The sequence below is a fragment of the Hylobates moloch genome, unplaced genomic scaffold (genome assembly GCF_009828535.3).
Source record: "Hylobates moloch isolate HMO894 unplaced genomic scaffold, HMol_V3 SCAFFOLD_1, whole genome shotgun sequence".
In the NCBI taxonomy this organism is placed as follows: Eukaryota; Metazoa; Chordata; class Mammalia; order Primates; family Hylobatidae; genus Hylobates; species Hylobates moloch.
Window position 1 is genome coordinate 232,981,871 of NW_026652276.1, and position 16,204 is coordinate 232,998,074.

Sequence of the window (16,204 nt, forward strand, 5' to 3'; positions counted from 1 at the left end):
CAGAAACAGAATAGTTTTGTTTTTTTTTTTTTTTTTTCAGACGGAGTCTCGCTCTTTCACCCAGGCTGGACTGCAGTGGCGCTATCTGGGCTCACTGCAAGCTCCGCCTCCTGGGTTCACGCCATTCTCCTGCCTCAGCCTCCTGAGTAGCTGGGACTACAGGCACCTGCCACCGCGCCCGGCTAATTTTTTGTATTTTTAGTAGAGACGGGGTTTCACCTTGTTAGCCAAGATAGTCTCAATCTCCTGAACTCGTGATCCACCCACCTCGGCCTCCCAAAGCGCTGGGATTACAGGCGTGAGCCACCGCGCCCGGCAAAACAGAATAGTCTTTACTTTTACTGTGCTAGTTTAACAAATCCATTCTGTAAAGAAATACTGTTAATTCCCCTAGAGTTTAAAACTTCAGGGCTGGGCACGGGCCTGTAATCCCAGCACTTTGGGAGGCCAAGGCGGGTGGATCACTTGAGGTCAGGAGTTCGAGACCAGCCTGGCTAACATGGTGAAACCCCGTCTCTACTAAAAATACAAAAATGAGCCAGGTGTGGTGGTGGGTGCCTGTAATCCCAGCTACTTGGGAGGCTGAGGCAGGAGAATCACTTGAACGCAGAAGGTGGAGGCTGCAGTGAGCTGAGATCGTGCCACTGCACTCCAACAGCCTGGGAGACAGAGTGAGACTCTGTCTCCAAAAAAAAAAGAAAACCTTTGGCCACGAGCAGTGTCTCACCCCTGTAATCCCTGCACTCTAGGAGGCACACATAGGAGGATCCCTTGAGGCCAGGAGTTCAAGGCTGCAGTGAGCCATGATTGTGCCACTGCACTCCAGCCTGGCAGACAAAGCAAGACTCTGTCTTAAGAAAGAAAAATTTTAAGGCTTGCATAGTACCCTGCAAAAGACTATTTTATGATATATATCAACAAAATTCAACCCCACTTTCTCCAATAATAAAAAAATGTTTTTTTAAACTGTTACTTTTTAAACAACGTGAAACTAATGAAAATTGGTTGCTGCTTTGAGAATCATCTTGTTTGGAGAAAAACATCCTGTGCTTCACCAGTTGCTGCCATGCCTTACAGAGATAGGGTCTGTAGTCTATGTCCACATCACACAGTCGTCGAGAGGCATGAGAAGGTTCTTCTGATGAGTTCGAGGCTTTCTGCATTATAGTTTGTGTCGTTGCAAAAAGAACCAGGCGATAGTCATTTACAAGCTTCTCTAAGCACTGAGAACATTTCCTCAGAGTAGACTCCTGTAAGTTCACACTTTCTCCTCCATTGACACGGTCTATCCAGTAAAAAGCGGACAGGCTATCCAAAATCAAAAGGCAGAGAGACGGGTGACTACAAAACATACTTTCTAGTGAGTAAAGTGTAAGAAGTAAGTGGGTGCTACTACTGCAGTACACCAAAAAAAGTCTTCCCAGGCAGTATTTGATTATTTCTTCAGAGCTTTGGGATAGTCTGTGCTCAAGAATTGTAACTAGCCGGAGCATATCAAAGTGGTAATCTGTATCAATAAATAAGACTTCTACTTCCAGGCCACCTTCTGATTTGGGAAGTATACATCGTGCTGTTAGGTGATAAAGCATTTCTGTTTTTCCTGTTCCTTCTGGGCCATGAAATTCAAGAATGTCACCTGTGTAAAATTTAAAAATCTCAGTCAAAATGCAGTAGAGCTCAAGGGTAGGGTACAAAATGCAAAGTATGCAAAAAAGTTTAAAAAGACATTTACTGGAATGTGAAAGAAAATCTAAATTCACTTTTGCCAAAATGAGCCGGGCGCGGTGGCTCACGCTTGTAATCCCAGCACTTTGGGAGGCCGAGGCGGGCGGATCACGAGGTCAGGAGATCGAGACCACGGTGAAACTCCGTCTCTACTAAAAATACAAAAAAATTAGCCGGGCGTGGTGGCGGGCGCCTGTAGTCCCAGCTACTCGGAGAGGCCGAGGCAGGAGAATGGTGTGAACCTGGGAGGCAGAGCTTGCAGTGAGCCGAGATTGCGCCACTGCACTCCAGCCTGGGCGACAGAGCGAGACTCCGCCTCAAAAAAAAAATAAAATAAAATAAATAAATTCACTTTTGCCAAAATGAGGCTGTACAAGCAAATACAATAAACAAGGAAATTAGAGCCCGGTGGGAAGGTTGGAAGAGGCTAGGGGACTCTCCTCGGGCCAGGCTCACGTGCATTCCCACTTCAATTTGCGAGATTCAAAAATAAAGAGCCACAGATCTAGGGCCTTTCCAAAATCTGATGACTACAGTACACACCCTTTCTGGTAGTTGATTACACTATATCCATTCTTCCCCTCTTCCTAAAGTATAAAACCTAATTTGATGGGGAGGGAAATGTGTCCACTTTAAAACTATTTTTCATAGTCTCCTTTGAAAAGAAAGGTTACCAGGTAACACAGCTGTCACCAGTGAGATGCAGGCTGCTCTCTGTTGATGATTCTTTCCTATCCAGGGACCCCTTCTGCCCTGCCACGCCCTCCTGCGGGGGTGGAGCAGCCATCTGGAAGCAGTGGGGATGAAAGCCCACCCTCGCCGGGCGCGGTGGCTCAAGCCTGTAAGAGGGGGGCGGATCACGAGGTCAGAGATCGAGACCATCTGGGCTAAACGGTGAAACCTCTCTACAAAATACAAAAAATTAGCCGGGTGTGTTGCTGGGCATACGGAGCCCCCACCAGCCACGCACAGCCTGCCTCTGTGCCACTCAGGATGTGAGGAAAACAAGCCCCCACCTGGGCAAGTCACTAAGTTGGACTTCTGTGACATGCAGGTAGAAGCACTCCCTAATTAGGTTTCTCAGTGTTATTGATGTTATGGGGGGAACAATTCTGGATTTTGTGGTTTCACACATTATTGAGGCAAGAGCCCATGGCTCTCAGGCCCTAAATGCCAACAGCATCCTTCAACTGAAAACAACCTTACACGTTCCCAAACTGCCTTCAGTTCTTCTTTGCTATTTGAATTATCTCTGGAAACCATGTCCAGCCGCACTAGAAATTATTTTCCTAGCATTAAAAATCAAAGTCAACTACTCTGAACATTAAAGACTCCAACTCTCCTATCTAGGCTCAAATAACTCACTGAGGACAGCACAAGTTAAATCAAACGACACTGGGGAAGTTGCCTTGCTTCCAGAGCTTTTCAAAATGCACTCACAGTGGCATTCAATTCTTGCTTGTCATTATTAATTTACAACTGAACTACCTGATTGGAAACACTATGTTAAAATACTGATTATTAGCCCCAATCAAATGATGGTCTAAATAAGGATTCAAGGGCTGGGTGCAGTGGCTCACGCCTATAATCCCAGCACTTTGGGAGGCAGAGGTGGGAGGATCACCTGAGGTCAGGAATTCAAGACCAGCCTGGCCAACATAGTGAAACCCTACTAAAAATACAAAAAATTAGCTGGGCATGGTGGCGGGCACCTGTAATCTCAGCTACTTGGGAGGCTGAAGCAGGAGAATCACTTGAACCCGGGAGACAGAGGTTGCAGTGAGCCGAGATCACGCCATTGCACTCCAGCCTGGGTGACGAGCGAAACTCCATCTCAAAAAACAAAAACAAAAACAAAGAATTCAATTACTTTATTTCTTCTTCTTATTTAATTTTTTTTGAGATGGAGTCTTGTTCTGTTGCCTAGGCTGGAGTGCAGTGGTGCAATCTTGGCTTACTGCAACTTTCGCCTCCTGGGTTCAAGCAATTCTCCTGCCTCAGCCTCCCGAGTAGCTGGGATTACAGGGGTGCGCTACCACGCCCAGCGAATTTTTGTATTTTTGGTAGATATGCGGTTTTGCCATGTTGGCCAGGCTGGTCTCGAACTCCTGACCTCAGGTGATCCACCCACCTCGGCCTCCCAAAGTGCTGGGATTACAGGTGTGAACCACCGCACCTGGCCTTTCTTATTATTATCAACAAACCATTGTATATTGGAGTATTCACAAATAATGTATAAGAAATCTAGGCTGGGTACAGTAGCTCATGCCTGTAACTCCCAGCACTTTGGGAGGTCACGGCAGGAGGATCACTTGAGCCCAAGAGTTCGATATCAGCCTGGTCAATATAGATAGTGAGACCCCGACTCTACAATTAAAAAAAAAAGCCACCCATGGTGGTGTGCATCAGTAGTCCCAGCTAATTGGGAGGCTGAGGTTGGAGAATCAGTTGAACCCAGGAGGTAGAGGCTGCAGTGAGCCAAGACTGCACCAAATTTCCACCATAATCTTACATACAACTTGCAATTCTAAATTTACCTTAAGAAGAACTTTAGGCTGGGCGCGGTGGCTCACGCCTGTAATCCCAGCACTCTGGGAGGCCGAGGCGGGTGGACCGCAAGGTCAGGAGATTGAGACCATCCTGGCTAACACAGTGAAACCCCATCTCTACTAAAAATACAAAAAAGTAGCTGGGCATGGTGGTGGGCACCTGTAGTCCCAGCTGCTCGGGAGGCTGAGGCAGGAGAATGACATGAACCCGGGAGGCGGAGGTTGCAGTGAGCCGAGATCACACCACTGCACTCCAGCCTGGGCGACAGGGCAAGACTCCATCTCAAAAAAAAAAAAAAAAGAACTTTAAAAAGTGATTCCACCTCAGCCTCTCAAGTAGTTGGGACTACAGGCATGTGTCATCATGCCTGGCTAATTTTTGTATTTCTTGTACAGACTGGATTCCACCATGTTGCCCAGGCTGGTCTTGAACTCCTGGGCTCAAGTGGTCTGCTTGCCTCAGCCTCCCAAAGTGCTGGGATTACAGGCATGAGCCACCATGCCTGGCTTCGGCTTTCTTATAGCATAGTATGTTATCAGTTCTCATAGACTTCTCTTGTATTTAAGAATTCTACACATGGCTGGGCACAGTGGCTCATGTCTGTAATCCAGCACTTTGGAAGCTGAAGTGGGAGGATCACTTGAGCCCAGGAGTTCATGACGAGCCTGGGCAACATAGGGAGACCCTGCCTCTACAAAAAATTTAAAAAAAGAAACAGCTGGGCGTGGTGGCATGTGCCTATAGTCCCAGTCTCGGCTACCCAGGGTGAAGTGGGAGCCTGTGAGGTTGAGGCTACAGTGAGCTGTGATCATGCCACTGCACTCTAGCCCAGACAACAGAGGGAGACCCTGTCTCTAAAAAGAAAAGAAAAAAAAGATTCCAGGCTCAAGGAGTAAAACTATTTTCATATTAACAATTGTCCATCTAATTAAAAGTTAACATAGCAACTAAACCTGTATTCTACCCAGATGTTCAGTGTGCCCTCTCTTACTATGCTACTGAGGAGCTATGCTGAACCCGCCACTCTTGCCAAGCGTCTTTTACTGCCCTACATGATAGAGAACGAGGGACCATGAAGAAGCGCAGATGGGGAAACCAAGAAGCAGACCACAGCAAATCCTCCCTCTCCTGCTCCCAGAGAGGCAGCCAGAGAGGGTGACCCACAGCTACTCACCTTTCTAGAGTACTGCATGCCTTAAAGAGGCTGCTTCAGACATGTCCTGTTTGCTCCTAATAACACTGAGGTAGGGAAAGCAAACTCTATCATCTCCCATCATCGCACAGATCACACTATATAATCACTATTTACTTGATTACATTTCCTGCTAGCTTATCTAAGGTTGGGACTTGAGTATTCTGTCCCCAGCACAAAACCCAGGATCTTCTGAATGTGCTTCATCAGTTACCTTCTTCTCAAGATCCTCTTGAGAGACATCTAAAGAATAAAAATATAAGTCTTGGGTTGTGAGGGTTAAGGGCCTAAAAGCCAATTGTGAAACTGGCATTTTAAACGGAAGCAGGTCTGGTAGGGAGCAACAGGTGGGGTGTGTGGCTTTGGTGGCAGAGTTCAGCAGGTAAGAAGGTCCTAGACCAGGGTTGACACAGGGACCAACATAGGAGCCAAGCAAGAGGAGCAAACTGCCAGGTGTGGGGCCTGCTGCCCAGAGACCACTGGGTGCTCACACTTAGCATGGTGAGGGCCTCAGTCCTGCAGGTGATATGGTTAGGCTGTGTCCCCACCCAAATCTCATTTGAATTCCCACGTATTGTGGGAGGGACCCAGTAGGGGTAACTGAATCATGGGGGTGGGTCTTTCCTGTGCTGTTCTTGTGATAGTAAGTCTCATGGGATCTGACGCTTATTATAAGGGAGAATTTTCCTGTACAAGCTCTCTTTGCTTGCTGCCATCCATGTAGGATGGGACTTGTTCCTCCTTGCCTTCTGCCATGATTGTGAGGCTTCCCCAGCCACATGGAACTGTAAGTCCAATTAAACCTCTTTCTTTTGTAAATTGCCCAGTCTTGGGTATGTCTTTATCAGCAGCATGAAAATGGACTAATACAGCAGGTAAACCTAATGTAGTGATTTAAAAGTTCTTCTCAAAGATAGGCTTGGAAGTACCTGCACAAATCAAATATAGACATAAAGTAGACTTTTTTTGAGACAGGGTCTTATTCTGTCGTCCAGGCAAGAGTGTAGCGGCGTGACCTCAGCTCACTGCAACCTCCACCTCCCAGGCTCAAGCCATCCTCCCACCTCAGCCTCCTGAGTAGCTGGGACCACAGGTGTGTGCCACCACTCCTGGCTAATTTTTGTATTTTTTTGTAGAGACGGAGTCTTGCTGAGTTGCCCAGGCTGGTCTCAAACTCCTGGGTTCAAGTGATCCACCCACCTCAGCCTCCCAAAGTGCTAGAATTACAGGCATGCACCACCACACCCAGCCCAAAGTAGAAATTTTTAATTCACATAATTCACATTGAGTATTCCAGCAAAAATGTAGCTTTCAAAATGGTATGGGTTTTTAAAAATGTATCTCTAGGTGTCACAAAATGAAAATGTCCTACAGCCACTAAAATTTAAGATTCAAGATGGTAAGCCAGGCACGATGGCTCACACCTGTAATCCCAGTACTTTGGGAGGCTGAGGCAGGTGGATCACCTGAGGTCAGGAGTTCAAGACCAGCCTGGCCAACATGACGAAACCCTGCTTCTACTAAAAATATAAAAATTAGCTGGGCATGGTGGCATGTGCCTGTAATCCCAGCTACTTGGGAATCTGAGGCAGGAGAATTGCTTGAACCTGGGGGGCAGAGGTTGCAGTGAGCTGAGATCGCGCCATTGCACTCCAGCCTGGGCAACAAGAGTGAAACTCCATCTCAAAAAAAAAAAAAAAAAAAAAGATTCAAGATGGTAATAAGGGGCTGGTTATAGCAGTCTGGGAGTAATCCACACAGAAATAACAGAGAAAAAACAAAAATCTCTTTGATGGGTGGGTATTATGGACCTAAAATTAAGGCCAAAACTAAATTTTTGAGATATATCCACAGTTAGAAGAGGCATTAGAAGACAGCTAAAACAGAAATTTAATAGGAAAACCAGGAAGAAAAACATTACTGGGCAAAAGAGAATGTTTCAAGAAAATGAAACAGTACTAAATGATAAATGCAGCAGAAAAGTCATGACAATGAAAAGCGGCAGGGAAAAGATCACTGAGTTTGTCCAAAATAGTGACCTTGGAGCATTAATTATGTAGTCCGCAAAAGCATATTTAACATCTTATTTTGTGAACCAAACTTTTAAAACTGAGATACTCAGAAGACAGCAGACAACAGCACTAGCCTAGGCATTCATTGCTTCTAGAGTAACAGCAAGGACAGAGTGGATTCCCAACGAGTGAAACTGAGGCAAAGAAGTTGAAGGTTAAATCCCTGCCTAAGAGATACTCTTCTTCTTTTACACATTAATAGCAAAGCAGATCTACAAAAGGCTTTTATAACAACCGGGAAGACACTGCAAACTTGCAAGAGACACATGAATTATCATTAAGGTCCTTGAACTAAATTCCTCACAAATATGTTTAATGATGAACTGAAATCAGTTTTACTGATTTTCTTAACATTTACTGTTTGATCCTCAAGATCAAAACCTGTAATCAAATATTATGTCCTACAGAAGGGACATCATCCTTTTCAATGTACTTGAAGTCACCGTCTCATATGTTTCTGTGGCTGCTACAGCATCCTTGTCCGGCCAAATTATGGAACGTGACAACTCGCAGTAAAAAAAATCCCTAAGGTTTGGCACTTGAAGATATTAAACTAAATCAGAAAATCTGGATGATTTGGCCTTGACAGTTACTCTTACAAATAGAATGCTGTAAGGAGTTTGGGTAACAGATTGTCAGAAAGAGTTATGAATCTAAAGATCCTTCAAAATAAGGAAAAGCCAAAAAATCTATCGTCTTGGTACCAGCCTACCAACTATATAACAAATATGTTGAATTTGAAGATTATAATCATTATAGAAGTAAAGAAGTAATGTATTGGTACATGGTACTGAATAACTCCTATCCAAAAAAGCATTAAAAATATGTTTACAGGTTGGGCGTGGTGGTTCACGCCCATAATCCCAGCACTGTGGGAGGCTGAGGTGGGCAGATGGCTTGAGCCCAGGAGTTCAAGACCATCCTGGGCAACATGGCAAAACTCCATCTCTACAAAATACACAAAAAGTAGTTGGGTGTGGTGGCACACATCTGTAGTCCCAGCTATTCAGGAGGCAGAGGTGTGAGGATCACCTGAGCCCAGGGGTTGGTCGAGGCTGCAGCGAGCCATCATGGCGCCACTGCACTCCAGCCTGGGCAACAAGAGTGAGACCTTGTCTCAAAAAGAAAAGTTTGGCACTGGGCACAATGGCTCATGCCTGTAATCTCAGCACTTTGGGAGGCTAACACGGGTGGATCACTTGAGGTCAGGAGTTCAAGACCAGCCTGGCCAACATGTTGAAACCCTGTCTCTACTAAAAATGCAAAAAATTTGCTGGGCCTGGTAGCATCCGCCTGTAATTCCAGCTATTTGGGAAGCTGAGGTTGCAGTGAGCCGAGATCGAGCTGCACTCCAGCCTGGGTGACAGAGTGAGACTCTGTCTCAAAACAAAACAAAAATAAAAATAAATGTTTGGATGAGAACACATGGACACAGGGAGGGGGACAACACACACCGGAGTCTGCTGAAGGTATGAGGGGAGGGAGCGCATCAGGACAAATAGGACAAGTAACCTAGGTGATGGGTTGATAGGTGCAGCCAACCACCATGGCATGCGTTTATCTGTGTAACAAACCTTCACGTTCTACACATGTATCCTAGAATTTAAATTAAATTTTAAAAAATGTTCAGATGGGTGCAGTGGCTCACACCTGTAATCCCAGCATTTTGGGAGGCCAAGGTGGGTGAATTCCCTGAGGTTGGGTGTTCGAGACCAGCCTGGCCAACATGGTGAAACCCCATCTCTACTAAAAATACAGATGACAGAGCAAGACTCTGTCTCAAAAAAAAAGTTTACAATGGCATCGAGACTCTATAACCCCTAAATCTTACTACTTCAACTTAAGCTTTTCTGTAACAAGCTCTGATAAGCTTCTATTGTTGATAAATAATCTTTATAATCCCAGTCTTCTATCTGCTATTGTTCCAATGGAGTACTCATCCAACTAGTTTTACAGCTATAGGGTCTTCAGGAGTTTTCAGTAAACTTTTTTGTTAGTTACTAAACATGATGGTGTTTTTCAGTGTTTCTATAATATAATATTCTAATGTAGAAGTTGTTCCACAAACCCATTTTAACATATTGTCAGTTTCATAAGGCTCACCTTAATAATATCCTTCCCTATAGAGAGAGTACAAAGACCATTCTTTTTGTCTTACATGTTTGATCAAAATTTGTGTTTTATTATGGAGAATTTTGGTTAGCAAATCTGCTGTACAAAAAATACTAAAGGGAGTCCTTCAGGCTGAATGAAAGGACATAGTACCTGAAATCCAAATGAGAAAATAAAGAGCACAGGGAAATGTAACTATCTAGGTAAATATAAAAGACAGTACAGGCCTGGTATGGTGGCTCACCTCTGTAATCCCAACACTTTGGGAGGCCAAGGTGGGCGAATCACCTGAGGTCAGGAGTTCGAGAGCAGTCTGGCCGACATGGTGAAACCCCATCTCTACTAAAAATAAAAAATTAGCCAGATGTGGTGGCACACATCTATAGTCCCAGGTACTAGGGAGGCTGAGGCAGGAGAATCGCTTGAACCCAGGAGGTGGAGGTTGCAGTGAGCCGAGATCATACCACTTCACTCCATCCTGGGCGACAGAGTGAGACTCTGTCTTAAAAAAAAAAAAAAAAAGTATAAACATGTTTTTATATTTGTAACTGTTTTTTCATCTATCTGATTTAAGAAGGAAGTTGTTTTTGCGACAGTCTTGCCCTGTTGCCCAGGCTGGAGTACAGTGGTGCGATCTCGGCTCACTGCAACCTCTGCCTCCCAGGTTCAAGCAATTCTCCTGTCTCAGCCTCCGGAGTAGCTGGGATTACAGGCATCCACCATCATGCCCGGCTAATTTTTGTAGAGATGAGGTTTCACCATGTTGGCCAGGCTGGCCTTGAACTTCTGACCTCAGGTGATCCACAGACCTCAGCCTCCCAAAGTGCTGGATTACAGGTGTGAGCCACTGCACCTCGCCAGAAAGTATTCTTAAGGGATCATTTTAATTACTTTAATTCAGTAATAATATTAAGTGTGCTGATGACCATACAATGTATAAAGATGTAGGGAATACCTATACAGTAAACAAAGCTTTTTACAAAATATGGAAATTAAGTTTGTATTAATCCAACTAGATTGTTAGAAATTACGATATTACTTGTAATCCCAGGGCAATCACTAGAAAATAATTCAGAAAAATATAGTGAAAATAATGACAAGGGAATTAAAATGGTACATTAGAAAATATTTAACACAAAAGAAAACAGTAAAGGAGAAACAGAAAAGACATAAGACATATATAAAAAACAGACAGCAAAATGCAATCATAACCTTCTTGTCTTTGGTTTTTTTTTTTTCTTTTTCTTTTTGAGACGGAGTCTTGCTTTGTCACCCAGGCCGGAGTGAAGTGGCGCAATCTTGGCTCATTGCAACTTCCACCTCCCAGGTTCAAGTGATTCTCCTATCTTGACCTCTCGAGTAGCTGGGATTACAGGCATGAGCCACCATACCTGGGTAATTTTTCTTTTTCTTTTTTTTTTTTTTGAGGCAGAGTCTCACTCTGTCGCCCAGGCTGGAGTGCAGTGGCACAATCTTGGCTCACAGCAAGCTCAGTGAATCCCTCCTGGGTTCATGCCATTCTCCTGCCTCAGCCTCCCGAGTAGCTGGGACTACAGGCGCCCGCCACCACGCCTGGCTAATTTTTTCCATTTTTAGTAGAGACAGGGTTTTACCATGTTGGCCAGGCTGGTCTCCAACTCCAGACCTCAGGTGATCCACCTACCTTGGCCTCCCAAAGTGCTGGGATTACAGGCATGAGCCACCGTGCCTGGCCCCTACTTTAACCATTTTTAAGCATACAGCTCAGCAGTGTGAAGTACATTGACATTGCTACGAAGTAATGCAGCAGAAGTCCACAACTTTTCCATCTTGCAAAACTCACATTTTGCACCCATTAAACAATGACTCCCTTCCCCCGCCTCCCCAGCTCCTGGTAACTACCATTTTACTTTCTTTTCTGTGAATTTAACTACCTTAGAAACTGCATATAAGTGGAATCAAGCAGTTTGTCTTGTTGTGTCTGGCCTATTTCATTTAGCACAATGTCCTCAAGGTTCATCCATGTTGTAGCACGTGACAGAATTCCCTTCCTTTGTAAGGCTGAATAATATCAACTGCATGTATATATCACATTTTGTATATACCACTCAACCATTGATGGATACTTTTCCCCCCAGGGATTCGTTATAAGTACACTGATGTACATTTAGGTTGGTTTTACCTCTTAGCTATTGTGAATAGTGCTGCTATAAACAAGAGTGTGCAAATATTTCTCCAAGATCCCGCTTTCAATTCTTTTGGATGAATACCCAGAAGTGAGATTATGGGATCATATGGTAGCTCTATTTTTAATTGTTTGAGGAACCTCCATACTGTTTTCCATAATGGTTGCACCGTTTTACAATCTTACCAACAGTGCAAAAGGGTTACAATTTCTCCACATCCTTACTAACACTTGCTGTTTCCCATTTTTTTTGATAGTAGCCTTCCTAATGGATGTGAGGTGACGAAGAACATTTTATAATGATAAATGGGTCAGCCAGCAATAAGACAAAATAAAAAGTTATATGTGCTTAACAATACATGAAGCCCCAAAATACAAAAGCAAAAAATGATAAAACTCAGGAGAGAAACAGACAATTCAACAATAACAGTTGGATACTTCATTTTTAGTAGAGATGGGGGTTTCACCATATTGGCCAGGCTGGTCTCGAACTCCTGACCTCGTGATCTGCCTGCCTAAGCCTCCCAAAGTGCTGGGGTTACAGGTGTGAGCCACCGCGCTCGGCTATAACCTGATTTTTTAAATGAGCAAAGGATCTGACGTTTCTTCAAAGATATACAATTTGCCAATAAGCCTGTGCAAAGATACCCAAAATCACTGGCCGTGAGGACAATGTAAATCAAAAACCACAAAGAGGTAACACTTCATACTGACTAGGATGGCTATTATCAAAAAGACAGACAATAACAATTATTCCCAGAATATGGGAATTGGAACCACATTCCCAGAATATGGGAATTGCTGGCAATGCAATGATGGTGCAAGTAAAATGTGAAGCTCCTTTGGAAAACGGTCTGGCAGTTTCTCAAAAGGTTAAATGTGGAATTGCCATATGACCTAGCAATGCCTATCCTAGGTATTACCCGATAGAACTGAAAACATCTATCCACAGAAAAACATGTACACAGATAACCACAGCAGCATTATGCATAACAGCCAGCAAATGGAAACAACCCAAATGTCCATCAGCTAACAAATGGATAAGCAACATGTACACTCATGCAATGAAATATTTAACAAAAAATGAACTACTGATACCTGTTATGATATGGTGACACTGAATTACACAATTCAGTGCAAATTATTCAAAGTAAAAGAGGCCAGTCACAGAAGATCACATATTACATGATTCCAATTATATGAAATGTCCAGAAAAGGCAAATCTATAGTTAGAAAGTAGATTAGTAGTTGCCTAGAGCTGGGGAACATGGGAGATGATGATTACTAGAAATGAGCTTCTTTATGGGGAGATAAAATGCTCTAAAGTCAGCTGTGGTAACGGTTGCACAACTGTGTAATAAACTAAAAATCACTTAACTGCACGCTTTAGTGGGTGAATTTTATCTCTATGAAGCCGCTACATTAAAAGAAAAAAAAATCAACCTAAGCACACGCCCTTTGTCAGTTTTCCCTGTTGTAGAAATACTAAGAGAACAAGTGGGTACCTAAGGACTTCCCTACAACTCCATAAACTTCTAAAGAAAAGGAATTTCAAAGTAAACTATAATAACAGGGCTTGCATAAATATTGTGTGTTGGGAATAAGACAGAGGTCAAGGCATATTCTGAAGATTTACTGCAGAGAAGCAAACTTACCTTGTCCGACACTGATGAGGAAAGCTTAAAAGCTTTCTGTCATAACCTGTGTCTCATTTTTCAATTGTACAGTTTAACCCGTACAAACTCTTGTGAGGAGTATGTGTATACATGTGAGCTTATGTGAAAAATCCTTTTATAAAGATTTGCATTTATTTATATATTTTTATAAAGGTTGTATTTTTACCATGCACAGGTGAATCTTCATCAGCAAACAGATTTGGTTCTATTTCTTTCAAGGAACTTCTACCTTCAAGTCGGGCAAGGAGCTTACAAAAGAAGAGAGAAGGAAAACTCATTATTTAAAAATATAAAATCCTAGACATCTATATTTATACCATTTTCCGAAAGTCTGTAAGATTTCATAACTTTAGGCTGGGTGCTGTGGCTCACACCTGTAATCTCAACACTTTGGGAAGCCAAGGTGGGCAGATCGCTTGAGTCCAGTTTCAGACCACCCTGGGCGACATGGTGAAACCCCCGACTCTACAAAAAATACAAAAATTATCTGGGCATGGTGGCACACACTGTAATCCCAGCTACTCAGGAGGCTGAGGTGGGAAGATCACTTGAGTCCAAGAGGCAGAGGTTGCAGCCTGGGTGACAGAGTGAGGCCCTATCTCAAAAAAATTTTTTTTCATAATTTTGTGGATTTGGAAGAAAATATGAAATAGGAAATATAGTTTAGGAGAAATGTTATGTTTATTTTTCAGATATTTTACTTTTTGTTTATCTACCAAATACTGACAGTATAAAATGAGTCTGTACCCTCAAAGGAATGGATAGTCTACTTTAGGATATAGGACAAACTGCTATGGCAAAATTTTTACCTTCCTTATAATTAGCTTTCACGCTGTTAATTCTTACCACACTGTTACACAGTTATCTGCCTTCATTTGTCTGCCCCATTCATTGTGAGCTCTTTATTTCCCTAGGGAAGGGGACAAAGGAGAAAGGTGGAGAACTTCCTTGAGGAGCCACCACCTGGGCTCCTCAGACTCTGCCAGGTGAATGGGGCACAGGCAGGCCTAGCAGACCTGCTAGCAGAAACAGGGGCAGCCACAGTGCAGAGGTTATAAATAGCACTGTGCATAGGGACACTGTGAACAGCTTTGAACTCCTAAATACTGTAACAGCACCAAACAGGCAGGACCCAGGGAAGCCCTAAAAGAGAGCAGAAGTCAGAGCATGGAAGGGCTCAGATGCCATGTTTGGGAGCTTATCTTTGGCTTGTAGACAACAGCCAACAGCTGTGACACTAAGCAGTGAGAAGTATTTAGCACATAGTTAAGAGTAGACATTTGGGACCCCAGAGCCAGACCTGTTAGGTCACTGAGGTCCTTAGGCTTCTCATCTGTAAAGTGAGGATAACAAACAGCACCCTCCCTCCTAAGGCTGATGAGGATTAAATATGTGGAAAGAGTACCTGGCATATTATCCGCTTTTTTTTCTTTTTTGAGGTGGAGTCTTGCCCTGTCGCCCAGGTTGGAGATCAGTGGTACGATCTCTGCTCACTGTAACCTCTGCCTTCTGGGCTCAAGTGATTCTCCTGCCTCAGCCTCCCGAGGAGCTGGGATTACAGGCACCCACCACCACGCCCGGCTAATTTTTGTATTTTTAGTAGAGACAAGGTTGCACCATGTTGGCCAGGCTGGTTTCAAACTCCTGACCTCAAATGATCCGCCCCCCTTACAGGCGTGAGCCACCACGCCCAGCCTATCTGCATTTCAAACAGATCATCTTGGTGGTTACTAGGGGACAGATGTGAGGAGAGTAAAACTGTATGTGGAGAGAGGCCTGGGGTTTGTCACCCTAGTCTGAAGGAGGAGTGTCTGCACCATGACAGAAGTCATTAGGATCACAGGGGGCAACCTCGGTGAAGGATTTAACTGTCACAAGGGAGACAAAACTGATTCTCAAGGGAATCAAAACTGATTCTCAAGTTTCTTGGGAATCAGCAGATTTGACAACCCTTCTATATGACAAAAGAAAAATCTATCACAAATGGGAAGAAAAAGTCACCTTTTATTTGCATTTTTTTAAACCAAATCAAGTTGTGGAAAGACTTCCTCAAGTGATGAAAAAGTTATATGCATTAATTTAACAGGCGTTCGTTGAATTTGTTGTGTATGAAGCACTGTGCTAGGTAAAATGTTGACACAAAGATGAAGATGACAACCTACCCTCAAAGAATGTGCAGTCTCGGTCCTCTAGATGACATTATGTCATAAAACAAGGTAAAGTTACAGGGTGCTTAATTACAGCAGAGGTTCTGAGGGCATACTCATGGCCAAAACTATTTTCGTAAACAGGAAAAGTAAAAATTAAGATGTTATTTGCCTAGTTTGACACTAAGGTCCTAAAAGCAATAGTGGGTACCCTACTGACAACTAGCGTAATCAAGGCAGTGGTGTGGAAATGTATTAGCACACAGCGCCAAGCACTACCTGCACTCAGGCAGACCAAACCAGCTTTATGTAAGAATGTCTTTGATGAAGTAAAAAAAAAAAAAAAAAAATGACTGCTTTTACTAAATCATGACGCTTGAGTACACTTTAAAAAATATTCTTTGTGATGACATGAGAAACATACTGTGTGGTGAATAATTTAACCTTGCCCAAAGGGAGGTCTGGTTTTTGTCCTTGGCTCCTGAGAGGTAATTCTAAACCCTTGGAATGTCTTGCCTGATAAAAGCGTCTTTGGGCCGGGCACAGTGGCTCACGCCTGTAATCCT

The 16,204-nt window shown here is 43.5% G+C and overlaps 1 protein-coding gene across 1 annotated transcript in view; it reads right to left on the minus strand.

Annotated features, from left to right (window-relative positions):
* Nucleotides 1-395: 395 nt before the first annotated feature.
* Nucleotides 396-16,204, minus strand: part of XRCC2 (X-ray repair cross complementing 2) — a 32,119-nt gene continuing 16,310 nt past the window's right edge. The window contains exons 2-3 of the mRNA XM_032753594.2: nt 13,658-13,739; nt 396-1,636 (exon numbers count right to left, since the gene is read on the minus strand). Of these exons, the coding sequence (XP_032609485.1) occupies nt 915-1,636; nt 13,658-13,739 (804 nt within the window). The 3' untranslated portion in view covers nt 396-914. The remainder of the gene's footprint in view (nt 1,637-13,657; nt 13,740-16,204) is intronic.